This window comes from Phoenix dactylifera, chromosome 1, assembly GCF_051530095.1.
Source record: "Phoenix dactylifera cultivar Ajwa chromosome 1, Ajwa_hap1_PhDact_Kaust_v1.1, whole genome shotgun sequence".
Classification (NCBI taxonomy): Eukaryota; Viridiplantae; Streptophyta; class Magnoliopsida; order Arecales; family Arecaceae; genus Phoenix; species Phoenix dactylifera.
This window is the reverse complement of record NC_143190.1, coordinates 67,701,053-67,720,096: the sequence shown is the minus strand read 5'-3', so window position 1 is coordinate 67,720,096 and position 19,044 is coordinate 67,701,053. Positions and strand designations below refer to the sequence as shown.

The 19,044-nt window shown below is 40.0% G+C and overlaps 1 protein-coding gene across 1 annotated transcript; it reads left to right on the top strand.

Moving 5' to 3' along the window:
* The first annotated feature begins 14,034 nt into the window (after positions 1-14,034).
* Positions 14,035-18,580, top strand: LOC103695795 (polyadenylate-binding protein 7-like). The gene is made up of 9 exons (XM_008777208.6): positions 14,035-14,375; positions 14,477-14,595; positions 14,697-14,896; positions 15,964-16,223; positions 16,332-16,438; positions 16,556-16,745; positions 16,827-17,203; positions 17,592-17,900; positions 18,119-18,580. The coding sequence occupies exons 1-9, from the start codon at positions 14,114-14,116 to the stop codon at positions 18,311-18,313; spliced, it is 2,019 nt and encodes a 672-aa protein (XP_008775430.5). The 5' UTR covers positions 14,035-14,113; the 3' UTR covers positions 18,314-18,580.
* Positions 18,581-19,044: the final 464 nt, after the last annotated feature.

Genomic DNA, 19,044 nt, shown 5'->3' with positions numbered 1-19,044 from the left:
CATGCATGATATGTTACAATGCATAAGTAACTTGCATGATCCCAGAAGCTATGGCTATGTATGCAACCTGATGATATTGATATTTTAATCATGCATGTAAGTTTATAAAGTCTTAGCTAGCCCCAGAGGCACTATAATGGGCTCAAAGATGCTACTGAGAATGACTGAGCCGCCAGTGGCTGAATAGTAACTGAGCTGCCCCGCCAGTGGCTGAATAGTAACTGAGCTGCCCCGCCAGTGGCTGAATAGTAACTGAGCCTGCCCCGCCAGTGGCTGAATTGGAATTGGGCCTGCCCCGCCAGTGGCTGAATAGTAACTGAGCTGCCCCGCCAGTGGCTGAATAGTAACTGAGCTGGCCCCGCCAGTGGTCGAGTCTGACTTCGCAGTAGCATCCGAGAGTAAAAGGACCACGGCATGCCGGGGCACGGTTTCATATGCATATAATATGAAAATTTTGTGATTTGCCCTACTGCTTTGTTTAAATTGCATACTTATTGTGCCAGGATGATTATTAGATAAACATGCACGTCAGCTTCTCAAAACTCTGATTTACATGTTTAGTCTACTGGTTGATCCGGTAGGATTATGCAGGATTACTTACTGAGCCGTGTAGCTCATATCCGTTCATTTACTTTTTCTTTCAGATCCTCACCACTGATAGCTGCCAGAGACACGTTAATTTGGTATCAGGGCTTCTGGGGTAAAGCAAGTATACTTTTGTGTACATAAACTATGTAGAAGCTCTGTATTTGGGTACTGACCAGCATGTTGTACTAAGAATGCTTTCATATGAAAAGATTCGGTTGGTTTGACTACCCTATTACCCAGGTATGAGGCTGCGTGCTATTGCGGGTAGTAGTCGGCAATAGCACGGCCGTGTCACGGATCCGGATCCGGGGCGTGACATCTAGTGGTATCAGAGCTATAGGTTAATCATGAGTAAAAAAAAAAAAAAAATTCAAATTTTAATAAGGGCATGGGTAGTTAAGTCTCATTTAGTGAGATTTCGTATACCGGAAAGGAAAGAAAAGATTTTATTAGTCGTATCATCAGTCAATCACGAAAATTTCTTGACATAAATATTTTGATAGACGACAATGAGCAACAAAAAGAAAGAAGTTAAGGCTAATACAAAATCATTCTCGGGACATGATTGTGACAGGTATGATATCAGAGTTTAAGATTTAAGACTACTAAGGAATTTAATCAGAATGCTAACGAGCCATGCCAAAATAAGAAAAAGCTATTTTGGAGATTTCTCGATAGAGTAATTTGTATTTTGGATTATGATTTTGACTGATATTAAGTGGAGTACTAGCCATGGAATGTTAAAGTACATAGTGATTATTTGTGTATTAGTATATAGGTGATTTTGGAAGTTTAACTTGATACTGGGTACTGTGGATAATACTTCTAGTTTGAAGTTAATTATTTTGATGGCAAGATAGGGTTCATTCATAAGTTGTTTAAGGCTTGGACAAGGAAAGATTTTTATTCTTCGAGGATGAAATTTGTATGACAATTATGCATGAAACTATTATATAGAAAGAAAGTATATTTGAGAAATGAGATTTAAGAATTTCTCCTTTGTTTACTTGGAATGTGAAATATTAGATCTTTGCAAATTATAATGCAAGATTAATATTTCGATTGGAAGTCATTTAGTAAATTCTGAGAATAATTTTCAATGTTGAAGAATATTTTAGGCTCAAATGTTCTACTATGGATAAAGTGCAGTAGTTTGTGATCCTGTGATAAATCAATTAAACGAATATTAGTTGATGTTTTGATAAAAAAAAAAAGAGAGAGAGAATGATGATGACATGGGGTCATTAGGAAATGCGAGTGGAATCAGCAATAGAGTTGATATGGGAACAGGCCCAATAGCACATGATGATTCAGGGGTTTGTACTTAGTGACCCTGCTTCTAAGATTTGAAATAAACTATTTCATCTCTAATAGAGGGGCAATTATCAAATGCTTTCGTTTATCACTAAGAAGCAAGTTTAAATTGTTTCATGAGGAAGGTGAAAGTTATGGATGATAATTCCACATATCATCGTCTGGTGGAAAGAGTACAAAAGAAGAAGATTTTTAAATAGAGATCTTACACCAAAAGTATACATCCTTTTCTTTTAACGGAGATGTGAGATCCAGAATCACCTTCTAGCAATGCTAAAGTAGGGCAGATTATTGTTCATGCAATTTAAAGATACCTAATATAAGATTAGGATATTGAGAAACAATTTCTAGAAGTTTACATAATTCTGAGCTTAAAATGTTCTAAGATGATTTGAGAGTTCATCTCTTATTAGAAAAGAAGGCTCATTTTTATGGCTGAAGTTGATGGAAATGTAAAATTCGTTTAAAACGTTTGTCACTTGTTTAAGGGGATCTCATGTTGGGATACCCTTTCTTTGCTCGTTCATGGAAAAGTAAAAAGCAGTTCTAGCTAAGTAAAATTCGATCTAGATGGAGGAAAGATTTGAAGTGCAAATACAGATGAGGAATTAAATAGTTCTGTTTGTAGGCAAATAGTATGTTGATCAAAAGTTATTAGTGAATTCAAAGGATTTTGATGTTTTGAATCAGAGTGCGCAGCGAAAATATAGTGGTCTGAATTATTTATCTAAGTTGGTTAGAAGTGCGATTCCTTTAATTCGGAAAGTTTTGATCTGTTTTTTGGTGTAGTAGGATTTTCCTTGATAAATGAAAAGAAAATGATCGGATTTTTTGGGATATCGCTGTGCTACCTTAAATTCTCCAGTTTTATGTCATGCTAAGAAATTCTTAGCATCTCGAGACTAGAATTAACGGATCATCAATTTTGATCTCAGATCTGGAATATGCTGATATAAACCTCCGTCCTCCTAAACTTGAAGCTTGAGTTTCTTTAATTAATATCAACCCTCCATCTGATTGAAAGAAATTAAGGTTGTCAATTGACTTTGATGAATAACTATCAAGGGTGGATTGAAGTTGTTTATGATCTAATCTTGTGATAGATCGGGTAATCGAGAGCAGTTGATACTTTGACAAAGAAACTTGATCTTCTTATTCAGAATTAAGATGTTGATTTTATGAATAATCTGGAGAGAGAGCTGTATAATCTTCACCCGTGAGTTTTTCTATTATTGGTAACTCCCGGGAGAATCTTGGCATCTTAAATTTAGTATTAACGGATTGATGGTGCCTTGGTTCGGCTTAGACCTGAAATGTTCCCTACTCCTAGCTATGACATCTTCGATCTACCTATCTAAAAGGGGTTTGAAGTTTTGCTAGGATAAAAGTTGATCATAAAATTGTAGGCAAGGTTAAGAGAAGAAAGAAGATTATAGATTATGAAAAGTATTTGATGCTAATGCTCTCACCTATTTTTGTTAAGCCGATTACGATCTTTGTGTGGACTTAATCAAAAGCAATTAATTTCTCGGGCCAAGGATTATAGCATCTAAGGTGGGAAGATTAGTCTTCTTTTGGAAGAGATCAAAAGAACTCCTATATCATAAATAGAAGGGATCAAGTTTTGAGGTGCCATGATTTTGCCAAAATCTTATCAGCAAACATTTTAAGAGGGAGACTAACCGAGAACTAGAGGGTGACTCGATGGTTGAATACTTTTAAAGCCTGAACCTTAAGGTATGACTAATTTCGAGGACGAAATTATTTTAAGGGGGGTAGGATGTAATGTCCGGGCCCAGAACCTACTAGGCCCAATAAGAAATGGGCCCAGTTAAGGGTTGGGCCCAAATTTCACTGTGGGCAGTGCTGTTATCATATTTAAAAAAAAAAAGAAATAAAAACGAAGGGATAAGACCGACAGGGAGGGGTGACCCTCACCCCTGCTGACAGCCGCTGCCGGCGCGCCGGAGACAAGGGGAGGCGGCGGCCAGTCCCGGAGCAGGAGGGAATGGAGAGGATGGGACCTCTTAGAGGGGGGTCTCATCCTCTAAATAATCAATTAAGCCTCTGCCGGCAACCCCAAATCACAGACCCCCCTAAACACCGAACGAGAGAAAGAGAGAGAGGGTTTGCCAACCTACTTCCGTCGCCGGAGGAGAGGCTCGTGACTTCTTCCAAAAGCTAGGTAAGCCCCCTGCCTTCTCTCCTCCTGATTTATTCAAGATAATAAAGAAAGAAACAAAGACAGAAAGGAAGGGGAAGAAACAGGGCTCACCGCGTGCGGCCGCTCCCTTGGTCTGCCAGCAGCCGACGCCCGCGCCGACGGGATCAGCCGCAGGCGCGGCCGTGGGCTCAGCCGCAGGCGCGGCTGTGGACGCCGCGAGCTCGGCGGTGGCACTGCCGACTGTGGCTCGGCCCTCCCAAACCCCCCTTCTTCCTTCACAGGGGAAAATGGAGAGAGGAAGAGAGAGGGTTTGGGAGTAAGAGAGAGAGAGAATATGGGGTGGTGCCGGAGGGGAAGGACCAAAGAAAAGAAAGAAAGAAAGAAAGAGAGAGGAGGAAGAGGCCGTAGATCCGGCCGGAGGAGAAGAAGAAGACCGGGGAAGCCGAGAGCTCGGCCGCGGGCTCGGCCGGGGATGCCGTGGGGCTTGGCCGCGGACGCCGCCGGTCGTGGCCCGTCCCCCTCCGCTCGCCATCCTCCCCTCCGCTCGCCGTCCTGCCATCGTCGGAGAAGAGAGGAAGGGGGAGATCGGGAGAGAAGGAAGGAAAGAGAGGAGGAGGGGAGGAAGCTTCGGGAAGGAGAAGAAAAGAAACAGTGAAGAAAAAGAAAGAAAAAGAAAAAGAAAAAGAAAAGAAAAGAAAAAAAAAAAAATCCTATCGGGTCAGATCTGGGTTCGGGTCCGAAACCCGTTAAGCCTAATTGACCTATATGAACCCCATCTGGTTTTAAATCGAGCCCAAAGGTTCCAAATTGGGTAAATTGGACTTGGGCTAAATCCTTGGATGGGATCCAAGCAAGTAAATTCATAATATGATGAACTAAGAGATTTTATAATAAATAAATAGGGAATAATGTAATCCCTATTATGTTGTTTTAGGTGATTAAGGATTTGTCACCTGGACTTGAGCAATTTGGAAAGCGAATTGATGTAAGTAATCTGTCTTAATCCTATCGTAGATCTTGTAATACGTTTTGTAAGATGAACCAGTGTTTTTTATACAATTTGAATTGTATGCATGATTAGTGAAGAATGTAAGTAACCTGTTCTAATCCTATTATGGATCATGTCATGTTATTAATGTTTTCTTAAGCATTTATTTTAAGTACATATGTTTCATGCATGATATGTTACAATGCATAAGTAACTTGCATGATCCCAGAAGCTATGGCTATGTATGCAACCTGATGATATTGATATTTTAATCATGCATGTAAGTTTATAAAGTCTTAGCTAGCCCCAGAGGCACTATAATGGGCTCAAAGATGCTACTGAGAATGACTGAGCCGCCAGTGGCTGAATAGTAACTGAGCTGCCCCGCCAGTGGCTGAATAGTAACTGAGCTGCCCCGCCAGTGGCTGAATAGTAACTGAGCCTGCCCCGCCAGTGGCTGAATTGGAATTGGGCCTGCCCCGCCAGTGGCTGAATAGTAACTGAGCTGCCCCGCCAGTGGCTGAATAGTAACTGAGCTGGCCCCGCCAGTGGTCGAGTCTGACTTCGCAGTAGCATCCGAGAGTAAAAGGACCACGGCATGCCGGGGCACGGTTTCATATGCATATAATATGAAAATTTTGTGATTTGCCCTACTGCTTTGTTTAAATTGCATACTTATTGTGCCAGGATGATTATTAGATAAACATGCACGTCAGCTTCTCAAAACTCTGATTTACATGTTTAGTCTACTGGTTGATCCGGTAGGATTATGCAGGATTACTTACTGAGCCGTGTAGCTCATATCCGTTCATTTACTTTTTCTTTCAGATCCTCACCACTGATAGCTGCCAGAGACACGTTAATTTGGTATCAGGGCTTCTGGGGTAAAGCAAGTATACTTTTGTGTACATAAACTATGTAGAAGCTCTGTATTTGGGTACTGACCAGCATATTGTACTAAGAATGCTTTCATATGAAAAGATTCGGTTGGTTTGACTACCCTATTACCCAGGTATGAGGCTGCGTGCTATTGCGGGTAGTAGTCGGCAATAGCACGGCCGTGTCACGGATCCGGATCCGGGGCGTGACAGATCCAATCCTTTACATGTATCTAGCACATAGAATTATCTGGAAAGCTCAACATGCAATAACGACATATGTCATGTTTCTCCTTCAAAGCAAGGGTGTAAGCTTGCAGGAGGATGGTGAAAGACTTCAGACTTCTTTGTGATGCAGGGAAATACAAGCCTTTGTTTTTTTCGTCGGATTTTTCTGATTTACTGGGTAGTATGCTTCCAGCAAGACAAGTTGTTGCAGCACTGAGTGGTTTATCAGAATGTCCATTCTTAAAATTAAAGGGATCCTGGTGTCATTAATTCGACTTATAGTGCTTAGGATATGTAGTGGCAAATTTGAAGCTATAATTGCTTCTGGACCAAGGGGATGGTAAAATCTGTACTGGAAAAGCTCATTCCCTTGCCCCATGCTTGTGATTAAAAATTCAAAGATGGCATTCATATCAGCAACTTCATTGTATTGCTTTGATACCATGATACCCTGGCTGAAATGGACCTGCTTGTTCTCCCTGAGGCACCCATCATGTGTAACATACTTAAAACAGATGTTTAGATCTTCAATTATGGGATGGGAGAATATATTGTCGTATCTAAATCCAAACTTTGGGAGGGGAACAATCAAATTCTAATTCCAACCCCGAGGATTTTGATATCTTGAAGGCATCTAACCCTATGGTACATGACAGCTTTGCAGCATCGATCTCATCTTCTAGATCTTCAAAATATCACAAAAACAGCTAATCCACCATGGCAAATCCTGAACTTTATGAGGGGCTGCGGTGACCAACCTCTTCACTATCAGACTGTCAGATGGCGGCTCTGGTGCATTTTGGTCATTGATCTTAAGATGTTAGATGTCAACTGTATGCCACAGTATATTGATTGTTGTAATTGCAAGATCTCATCAATAGACGCACGAAAAGCATTTGGTTGGATAAAGGTGCTTACGTAAGTTTACATGCAAAATCATCCTCATGAAAGGGAATGTTTAGTATGAATTATTGTCAGGTGTTCTTTCAGGCCTATTTTGAATGCGATTCCATGAAAAGTACAAGCGAAATCTTGAATGTATAGTCACATTTTTAATATCTACATGCAGTTTACTTTTGAGCCGCATGGTTGATTCATTGTTGAATCTAGTTTCAATCTAATCATGCTAAGCTTTCAAGCTGGAATTATATGTTTCCATTATTATTATTTTTTTCTCCAACACGTCTTTGTACGTGCCCATCTCTTCTGTAGATTCTGGGACAATCCATTTTATCTTACCTTCTCTGCTATTACTAAGGAATATCTTAGTTAGTCAGAGGTGTCTAATTATTTTAGAATACTAATTTGAGTCCAAATTAACTTACTCTAATATATATATATATATTGTAATCTTAAAAGAAGAGAACAATTGAATGTTCTAGAAATAGAAAACGAGCATATTAGAGAGCTAGGATTTGAGTTTTTATTTGAAATTTTTGCATTTTCTCTATGTAGATATAGGTTGATAGATGAGAACATGTAAATATTATATGTTCTTGTTATATTTTTCTTCTTCTTGTTTTGTTATTTTTGGTGCTTGTTGCAACATATTCCAATACCAAAAGTGGCAGAACAGTTGTTGAAATGTTGCTGTAGATCCAGAAGGTTTGAGCTACGACCCGAGATATCTCTTAGGATAGAAATCTGATCTGTTACCTGTTTGTATGGTAATCAGTGCCTTGGCCAAGAAAAGAATGGTGAGATTCCGGAGGCTAATGCTTGAGTAGAGTAAATGCTCAACAATATTAATTGAGGGTTTAAGGAAGCTGTTGGAATTTGCATCAATTATAGATTAATTTTGATTTGATTTATTACGGTATACTGGCTAAATTATCATCTCAATGAATATTAAAAAGCACATAATTAATTTGTGATCATATGGTTATTTTGGACTCTGTTGTCTTAGGCCCCATTTGGCAGAACTGTTGGCAGTATACCTTTCGGAAGTCGAAGTTTTTGAAGTAGAGCTTTTATAAAAAAACTAATTGTTATTTGATAACTACATTTCTAAAGTGTCGTAGGACTTTAATATAAGTTTGATAAACAAGCTGAAAAAGTACTTTGGGTATGACAAAATGATCATAAAGGACATTGCATAGTATTATACAACAGAGTGTAATAAAGTTATTATATGTATTAATATATAAATATAATATAATATAATATTACTATAATGTAATATATTATCATTATAATATAGTAATTTAATATTATATATTATAGCATAATAATATAATATATTTTAATATTTTATAACATAACATATCAATGTACCATGATACAATATAATATAATATTATATTTATAGTATAATATAATAATAAAAGTATAAAATATAATAATTATTATAATTATATATTAATAAATATAAAGGGATATTTTTTATAATTATAATATTTTATCATGGGTATTTTAGTCCAAAAAAATTTTATAAATTAAAATAACTTTCCGATGTATGCTAAAAGTGCTTTTCCCAAGAAGCTCTATTTTGGAGCTTCTTTCAAGAAACTGTTTTAGTTTTCTGGCAAAGCTAAGACAGCTTTCCGGTTTTTTTGCCAAATATTCCTATTCTATCCAAAAATTCTTTTGAAGGGTTTGAAAATGCTTTTTAGCCCACCAAAAGCTCTGCCAAATAGGGCCTAGTCATGTGGTATAACGAGTATTAGTATATGCCTAATTTAGTTAATGAGCTCTGTAATGGGTCCATCCATTAACATTACTAACTGGGCTAAATCTCCACTTCACCCGAGGGTTGCGTTGCTCCTTTGGAAGGTGGTCTGGGACCGTCTTCCCACGAGAGATGTTCTTGGAGGACAAGGACTAAGGATCCCACTGGAGTGTAAGGTTTGCGGTGTGGACGAGACGGTGGACCATGCCTTGTGCACATGGGCTAGGGTGACTTGGCGTCTGGCAGGGGTCCCGCAAGAGGTGTGGAGCCATAGAGACCAGTTCTTACAGGCCATGCGTTAGGGCTCGGAGTCTCCGGTGCTTCGTCAAGAGGCGGTTCGAGCGAGTTGTACGACCTACCAGATCTGGTTGGCCAAGAATGCTCGTACATTTTGCGAACAGTGTACATCGCCGAGACTTGTGGTGGAGAGTGCACGTGTACAAGCGGCAGAGCGTGTCACACCATCCCTGTTGGAGGGACTTTGATAGCTCGGAACATCTGGGGTTCCCACTCTGCTTCGGCAGCATTACGTATGGTGTTTTTCACCTGGGAGCTTCCACTCCCGAGTTTCCTCAAGATCAACTTTGATAGGTCAGTCCTAGGTAGTGGCACAAGGGAAGGTGCAGATTTTGTTATTTGGGACTCCTTTGCCAGGGTTGTGGCTGCTGGGGGTAGTCAGTTATTTGACACTTCGGTTTCGAGTGGAGAGATAAGAGCTGCTTGGGCGGGCCTTCGCCATGCTCGGTGCGTGTTACAGGCTAGGTCCATCATCTTGGAGGATGATTCAGCCACCGTTATCAGTTAGATCCGGGGGGGTCCAAGGGGTAACGGTTGTGACCACCCATTGCTCCGGGACATTTGGGCTATGGTGAGGGATGGAGGGGCCTTCCAGGTCAAGCATGTGTACCGCGAAGCCAATGGGGATGCGGATTGGGTGGCTGCTTATGTAGCATGTCACTTTGGCATCACCCTATGGGCTGGAGATAGAGAGTTGCCCTTGGCACTCCGAGGTATCCTATTTTTTGACTTTATTAGGTGTATCCGTATTCGTCAGGTATGATCTACCCGTCCTAGTAAAAAAAAAAGTCTCCACTCCACTCCTATATATATTTGCCTAGGGCACCAAGATCTCTACTTTTCTAAAGGGCACCTATCTTATTGAGGAGATAGGCATCAAGGAGGAGATGGAGAGGAAGATTTACCAGTCTGTGTGCTTTTTTCTTCCACAAGTATTGCTGCAGCGATCATCAATGGTTGCTCAAGGCTTATAAGGTATGCTTCGATCCTTTATAGATTGATATATATTTTTTGTGTTCTAATCTCCTGCATTATGTCCATTAAATCCTATAGAAGCATCTTGAAACAGTCTAATTTATCTACATTGTAAAGTCGGTAAGTAGGATACTGCAGTACAGTTGCTTAATGAGACATAGAAAGGTGGTTTGTCTAAAATGAGTCAAATCGAGTCCATCCTCAAGCAATGGCGCATCAACATGGTTGCTGCATTGCCTAGGCAAGCAGAGAAGGTTTCATGGAGGGGAAGAAGCAAGAAAGGGATTTAGCTCCAGGTGATATCTCAGGATACATCTGTCACACCTTCGGCCCGAAATCGCGAGCTGGGGGTCGCGCCAACCGCCGCACACCCGTAAAAAACTCTCCCCACGAGCATGCAAGGCATCTTAACCAAACATCTCAATTATATAAATCTAAAATAATTCAACTAAATAAATGCAGTCTTATTCCATTAACTAACTCAAGTCACAAAGTCTCACAGTTATAAATACGCAGCGGAACAATAATTTACCAAAATGCAAAACTTAGTTCTCAAAATAACAAAACCTTGCAATGTCCAACAATTATAATAAATGTCTAAGATAATAGTTCAACTTAAATAACCCTAATCTAAGATAGCTTGCGTCACAATCCTTCTAGTCGCTCTCCCATTTTGGAACCCCAATAGACTAGTTCTCAGAATCTGTAAAACCACAAAAAATTGTATAATGAGCTAAATAACTCAGTAAGTAATGAACACTCTAGCTAGATAAATCAAGCAATAATATATAGAAAATAAACATATATGCAGTTCCACGGTACAAGTCAAATATTTCTTAAATTCTTAAGATTCTTTTCACGGTTTTGAGATTCTTTCACATATTCATTTCATCTTCTCGATCCTGAACTATGACCACATATTTTCTATGGCAAGATCATCAACACCAACTAATCTTCTTGCGGTGAGTCCTTCAGGACAGTCAATTGCCAATGTATCTGCCTCTATTGGCGGGGTCCTCAACATAGCCAGGTCAAAGTTCAATTAGTTCTTTATTTCATATTTCAGTTATGAAAACATGCAGTGTCAAAATCAAATATCGTTCATATCTTAATTTCTTTCAATTTATCAGATTCAACTCGATAGCCAGAAACTATGACCATATGTTTCCTGTGGCAGGTTCATATCACCGACTAATCTTCTTACGATACCAATGTATTAGCCTCCATTGGCAGGGTTCTCAACATAGCCCGACCACGAGTCAAATCTATTTCAAGTTATTATCCTTTCTCACATTATGTTCAGTATTCCAAATCGAATGGTACAATATCAAAGTAATCAAACACAATCCAAATCAGAAGCAAATACGTTCAATCAAAGTCATATAATATTCTAAAAACATATATATAACCCATGCATCAAATTCGTAATCACGAATAATTCGATTCATAAAACATATATAGTTTGCCGATAAATCTAATAAAGAGGTTACATCACTTACCTTACGAACACGATCCACAACAGATCCAATTAATTATGCAAATCTCTCGCAGAACCTAATATCCAAAAATCATATTTTTCTTTTAAAATTCATCATAACATATATATATATATAACTTAAATTTTAACATCCTTCCATGACCGTTCCTGCAGAAGTGCCTAGCACCTCGGATTTGGGTTTGGGTTCGGGTTCGGGTTCATACCCATAAACCACCCCCTCCCTTTATTTATTATTTCTTTCTTTCTTTCTTTCTTTCTTTCTTTCCTTTTCTTTTCTTTTTCTTTTCTTTTCTTTTTCTTTTCTTTTTCTTTCCTTTCCTTTCCTTTTTTTTTTTCTTTTCTTTTCTTCTCGTCTTCTCCAAAATCTTCTTCCGACTTTTTTCTTCCTTCCCCCCTTTCTTTCTTCTTTCCTTTTCTTTCTCCTCCTCTTCTCTTCTCCCGACTTCTTCTCCATCCCCCCCTTTCTTTCTTCTTCTTTCTTCTCCTGCGAAGGGAGATCGGCGAGCTCGAGAGAGGCCAAGTCGAGGCCGGCGGCGCCCGCGGCAGCCGGCCCTCTCCTTCTTCGCGCGGAGGAGGCATGCGCACAGGAGAAGAAGAGCCCGCGGCGGTCGGCCTTCTCCTTCTTCCCTCTCTTCTTTTTTCTTTTTTTCTTTCTTTTTTTCAAATGGTATAACAAAGAAGTGAAGGGTAGAAACCCTTACCTCAGCCCCAGCGAAGATCCGGCGGCTTCTTTCCGGCGACAAAGGAAGAAGAAGGCCACCCAACAGCCCTCTCTCTCTCTCTCTCTCTTTCGGCGGCAACACGAAGAAGAATCCCCCCCCCCCTTTCCTTGGGTGTGGCGGCTCTATCTTGGTGGCTTCAAAGGAGAGGAGGAGGAGGCCCTAAAATAGGGGATCCCGGCTTCTTCGGGATGGACCCCCTCCACCTCCTCACCGTGTGCCCTCATGTGCGACACACGTGAGGCCGAAAGGCTTGGGTCTCACATTCTTCCCCCCTTAAAATAATTCCATCCTCGAAATTAGCTCACTTAAGGCTTCAAATTTTGAAAGTATGGAAACATCATATCATTCCCAAGCTTCTAAACAATCCCCATCTCGAAATGCAGGCTCACAAGATTTTGGCAAAAATATGGCATCTCAAAACTCAATCCTTTCCATCTATGATTCATAGCAAGTTCTTTTTATCTCTTTTAAAATAAGACTAACCTTCCATCTTCGGATTAAAATGCCATAATTCTTTTTCCGAAGAAATTAATTGCTCTTGATTAATTCTACATAGAAATTTAATCGGTTAAATGTAAGAAGGAGAAAGCTTTAGCATCAAATGCTCCTCATTTTTTCCCCATGAAATAATGATCAACCTTTGTCTTAGAAAAACCTCAAGCCCTTTCAAATAGATAGATTAATAATGTCAGAATTAGAAATAGGAGATCCATGTTAAAGTATTCTAGGTCTAAATCTAATCAAGTAACCATCAATTCGTTAATGCTTAATTTAGAATGCCCAAGATTCTCCCAAGCACTGTCAACAATAGAAAACCCATGGGTGAAAATTATATAGCTACCTCCAGATTATTCATAAAATCAACAATATTTTTCTCTACTAGAAGATTAACTTAAGTCTTCCAATAATTCTACTTATCAATACAACTTCATCTTATCATAAGAAAGGTCCAATACCTCCAAATTTGGTTCTTTTTGTAGATGATGTAAATCAAACCTCTTCCTCTCATAAATAAAAAAATTGGTTCTTTTTGAAAATAGTTTTTTGTTTCCCATCATGATCGAACATATGCAAAAATAAGAGCCAAAAAAAAAAAAAGCAAAACTAGGTATTTTACAATATTATATATGTAAATATTAATTTTGAAATAATATTCATACGAAATTTGGTATTTAGAGAATATTTATAATTTATTATTATTATTTTAGCCGCTCCCCGCCACAAAGCCCGGCAGGCGGACCGCCGGCCGGACAAATTACCGCAGTGCTTTTGGAGGTGCCAGCGGTGAACGGACATAGCACGCAATAGACGCGACTCCATGGGATGCCGACCACATACACCGTCCATCTTGAGCTAGACGGTGATGGGAGCACCAGTAGCAGCCACTCCAAATCCACCGTTTAGGCGTGCTTACGACCGACGGAGCATCCTAGGACCTAGATAGAGTTAAACCAAATCACGACCGTTAGACGATGAGATCCATACACTGCGTCCACGTAGTTCCTAAAACGCACCTCTCCAGGCGTCACTTCATCATTGATACGAACGGACAGGATCGCTTACTTGTAAACGTGGACGGCAGATCATATGGTCGCATACTTATATTTCTAGACACGCATGTATTGTTAAATGTGGGTGGCAGTTACTGTGATGTCAACGTCCAAGACGACTCCTGTCATATATAAGCCCGGCCTCCCCGTACTTTCCCGCTCAAACCTCTCTCTCTGTATCTCTTGAGTTCTCTAAGAAGGAGTTCTCAAGTCTCTAAGGCAAGAAAAAAAAGGGTCCAAGAGATGGGGGAAGCGACGAAAACGATGGCGGCAGGGGGCCCGAGCGCGGCGGCGGTGGGGGACCCGAGCGCGGTGGCGGCGCTGTCACTCGTCCCGCGGTGCGCGACAATCTACGTGGGGGATCTCGACCCGTCCGTCACCGAAACCGACCTTCTCAACGCCTTCGCCAGCATCGGCCCCATCGCCTCCGTCCGCCTCTGCCGTGACCGCGCCTCCGGCGACTCCCTCCACTATGCCTACCTCAACTTTCTCTCCCCTCTCCATGGTAATCTCCCTACGCTTCTCTCGATCCCTGATCTCTGTCTTCTTTAGTGTTTCTTGATCGATTTCTGATCTCTTCTTTCAAACCCTCGATGATCATTGAAGCCAGGAGAGCGATCCGGTTCATGAATCACGTCTCTCTCAATGGCAAGCCCATCCGGATCATGTGGTCCCGCCGAGACCCCCTCTCGAGAAAGTCCGGCATCGGTAATCTCTTCGTTAAGGTCAGCATTCTTGATCCCTTTCTTCATTTCTCCCCCTATTTTTAACGATTTATTTGATCAAAGTCTTCTTTTTCTGGTTCTTTGATGACGAAACCCTAAAGAATTTGGAGGAATCGGTGACCGGGATGGAGCTGGAGGCCATGTTCTCGTGGTACGGGACGGTGGAATCGTGCAAGGTGGCGACGGATGAGAAGGGGAGGAGCAAAGGATTCGGCTTCGTCCAGATGGATTCGGAGATGGCTGCCATGGCGGCCATTGAAGCCCTCAATGGCATGATCTTAACTGGTTCAAGCAAGAAACTGTGTGTATTTCTATTCTCTCTTTTGTTCTTAGATGAGTTTGCCTTTTCCTTTTCCGTTGCCTTGAATCTTGGTTGTTAGTAGGTACTACTCTCCTCTGTATGCAAGAAAGTACAAAGCCTTGGTTATTGAATGTTTTGTGCTCTTTCCCTTAATATGTGGAATTCTTTGTTTATATCTTTTCAGTATATTGATAAGGTCTTAATTTCAGAAACTGCGGACTTCCATTTTTTTTTTGTTTTCCCCGGTATGTTTATGTGCTTTTATTTACAGTAATTGAGGTCCTTGGTATTTGATTATTTAATACTTTACTATTTACCTTGAATATTAAGTTTTTAAGATTATATTCTTCTCGACATCCGCTAGGCATTCTTTGATCATTTTATTTTCTTCTTGATAAATGAACCAAGTTACTCTTTTCCTTCATGTATCACTGGGTTTTTCTTATCAAGAGATGGATCAAGTTCTTGTTTCCATGCTTCATGGATTGCCAGGTTTTTCTTTGATCAGTTTCTTTTTTCTTCTTGGAAGATGAATCAAGTTATTCTTTTTCCATGGATTGCTGGGTCTTTCTTTGGTCAGTTTGTTTTCATACCTAGAAATGGATCAAGTTCTTCTTTCCTGTGCTTTGAGGATCGCTGAGTTTTTCTTTGATCACTTTGTTTTCTTACCTAGAGATGGACCAAGCTGTTCACTATAAATCCATCTAGCATGTAATTCACCTTCCCATTTGATTTGATTTGAATTTTCTGGTTCTGTTAATCTCGGGTATGAATTATTATTTTTCTCTTCAATTGGCGCCTTTTGGTTTGCTTTCCTTACACACATGGCATCTTTGTATCTGTTTTTGGCTTATGGTTTGCGCTATAGGTCCATCTTGCATGTACTTTTCCTTATTGTTTGATTTGAATTTTTAGATTCTGCTAATGTTAGATATTTGTTACTATTTAAAAGAATTGTTACAGTGCTTCTCCCCCTTCTTTCAGTTTTTATACTCTAAATTGTGTTAGGTGTTCTTTTTTAAAATTGACCAAGATGTCGTCATATTCATTTTTAATTTGCATTTCAGGTATGTATCGAAGTTTGTTAGGAAGAGTGAAAGGCAAACCCTGCACAAAGAACCAATATGCACCAATCTTTATATAAAGAACCTGGACTGTGATACCACAGACGATATTCTTCATGGCAAGTTCTCCGAATATGGGAAAGTCATCAGTGCTGTTGTCATGAAAGATAAAGATGGGAAGTCGAGAGGATTTGGATTTGTCAACTTTGAGTTGCCAGAGCATGCCAAGAAGGCTTTGGAGGCTATGAATGGCTCGAAACTTGGTATGTTTGTTTGCATATTTTCCAAATTTTCATTTTTATTCTGTCTTGATGTTGATCTGCATTCATGATTCCAATTTTGCAAGTTAACCATAATGATTATGGTGTCAGGATCAAAGTCTATATATGTAGGATATGCTCAAAAAAAAGCTGAACGTGAGAAGCTACTAAGGCTTCAGTTTTCCGAGAGGCATGACCAACACTTTAAAAGGATCCAGGTAGCCTATCTGCTGAATGGTACTTATAGTCAAGGATCTATAATCATATCTGCTGAATTATACTTTGGTCATACTAAGTGGAAGGATTATAATTAAGGACCTATTTTGATGTATCAGGGTTCAAATGTGTATGTGAAGAACCTTGATGACTCAGTCGATGATAAAGTTTTGCGAGGATATTTTGCTGGATGTGGGAACATAATTTCAACAAAAGTGATGCATGATAAAAATGGTCTGAGCAGGGGGTTTGGATTTGTGTGTTTCTCCTCCCCCAAGGAAGCAAGCAACGCCGTTGCACAATTAAATGGTATTAAACTCTATTTGTGATTAATCCCATGTATTTCTTGCTTCTGCTGCTTATCCAATCAGGCCCATTTCTTCTGTACAGGGGCCATGTTCCATGGCAGACATCTATATGTTGCAATTGCTCAGCACAAGGAAGATCGCCGTAAAGCTTTGCAGCTTCACTTTGCTAATATGCCAGTACGACATGCTGTGCACTTTGGGTTTCCATCAGTATATTATACACCACAATATGGACAGCTTCAAAATTCAGGGTACACTAGTCGGCAGCATGGGATGGGTCATTTTCTTGGGAATCAATACTTCGAGATCCCTAATCAAATAAAGCAGCGAGCTTATGCAACTGCTAGCTGTGCAAACAAGGCTCCCATCCCTCTGCAAACAAAGAATGATCCATTTGTTTCTCAGTTTCATTATCCTGTTTATAGAGTGAATCCACTGCCATCCATATATAAAGTGCAGGTATTTCCTGGCTTCTGGTTTTGGAAATACCCCTTTCAAGTTCCTTTTGCATGTTGAGTCCTAAGAGAGCGCTAGTGTTGGTTTTTGATTCCAGATTGTGGATTATCTAACCTTTGAAGCCTTCTTCCTCTCTTTTTCCTCACAGTTAAATGGTAAAATAGGGTGTTATACTGTCCAGTAGATGATCAGAAAGTACATTGTTTCTAGAACCTCTAATATCTATCAAATTAACCTATCTAATATTTCCATATTATTTTTCATAATTGATACTGAATTTGTTCCTTACAAATTAATATACATTGCTTGTAGAACCTTTGCTATAACAATCAACAAATCTAAATTCTCGCATTGTTAACAAAACGATTTGACTTTTTTCCTCCTCTCGCAGCCACCGAGGTATGGGCAATATGGGGTCATGAACAATGGTTACTTTGAGGCTCCATGTTCATACAATGGTTACTCTGAGGCTCCATGTTCATTCAAGCTTGCCAAGGCAGTGAACGCCTGCTACTCTCAGTTTGAGGTGCCAAAATTGTACCGATCTGCAAAGGGGGTAAATAAGACATGCTACACCGTGGATTCCTCTCATCGCTTAAAGGAAGTGGACAGGCTGGACAGGGTGGTTGCAACTGTAGAGCCTAAGCAGCAGACGTCAATGATTAGAGAACAACTCTATCCTCTTGTTCAGAAGCTCGAGGTAACTACTCTTTTTTCTAGTTTACTCTTGAACTTTAGATCGTTAGCTATTATTTAATATGGCAGTTAAAGGGATGGGCTGTAGGTTTATATATTTCTCTCGAGGGAGGACATATTTTGCATGTTTCCATTTTTCCTCCTTTGCTTTAATTGTTTGTACTGTGTAGTTTCTTTAATTCAGAAATTCTTACATTTAATGAAAATTGGGTTCTCATGAAGCCCGAGCATTCATCGGAAGTAACAAACAAGCTGTTGGAGATGAATGTCACTGAGCTGCATAAGATTCTGCTGTCACCTGGTTTGCTATCTCAACGGGTGGCAGATGCAGTCCAAGTCTTGAAGGGATTAGAGGCTAACGCAGCTACAGATGACAATCATGAGATTGATGGGCAGCAGATGCAGCCCAAGTCCTGAAGGGAGTAAAGGCTAAGGTACCTACAGATGAGATTGACACTGCTATAGGTCCTGTACAGTACAACTAAATAATGCCAACTTCAGCAACTTGAAATCGCTATGCTTTTCCTGGACAAACCTGTGGTCTTGTTGTATTCTTTTCCTGGAGAGTATTGGTTCATGTTCTAATTGAGCTGTATCTTGTCTTGTTGCATGTGTAGCACCCCTACCTTGTTGATACTCTTGTTGTTGCATGAATAACATCCCTATCTTGTTGATACTGCTAAACACTGCCTACCTGCAATAACTGAAACAGATAAAGTCTGTTCTGCTTTAAAACAAAGTTATTGCATGCTGTGCCTGTGGCAAGGTGCTCTTGTGATTTGTTTGAATAGGAAATGGTTGGAAACTGATCTCCAGCTTGAAGAGGGAACAGTTTCCAAATTGAATGAATTTAGCATGTATATCAGCAACAACTGATAAAAACTTAATTGTGCCGTATAATTCTTTGCTTGTAATTATGTTGTATCTTTCCCATTTCTAAATGTATTAAGGTGACCTCCTGATCTGTTTGAAGGGGATATTGTGGATAACTGAATGAATTGTCCAACAAATGACCATCGGCTATGATTTTCTTGGTTGTCTCTCATGGGAAAAGTATATTTTTGTGATAACGACTACCCAAATCAAATTTAACTTTTATTCTATAGGATCAAAGCTGGTAAGACATCTGCTTGGAATATTCTTTTGGA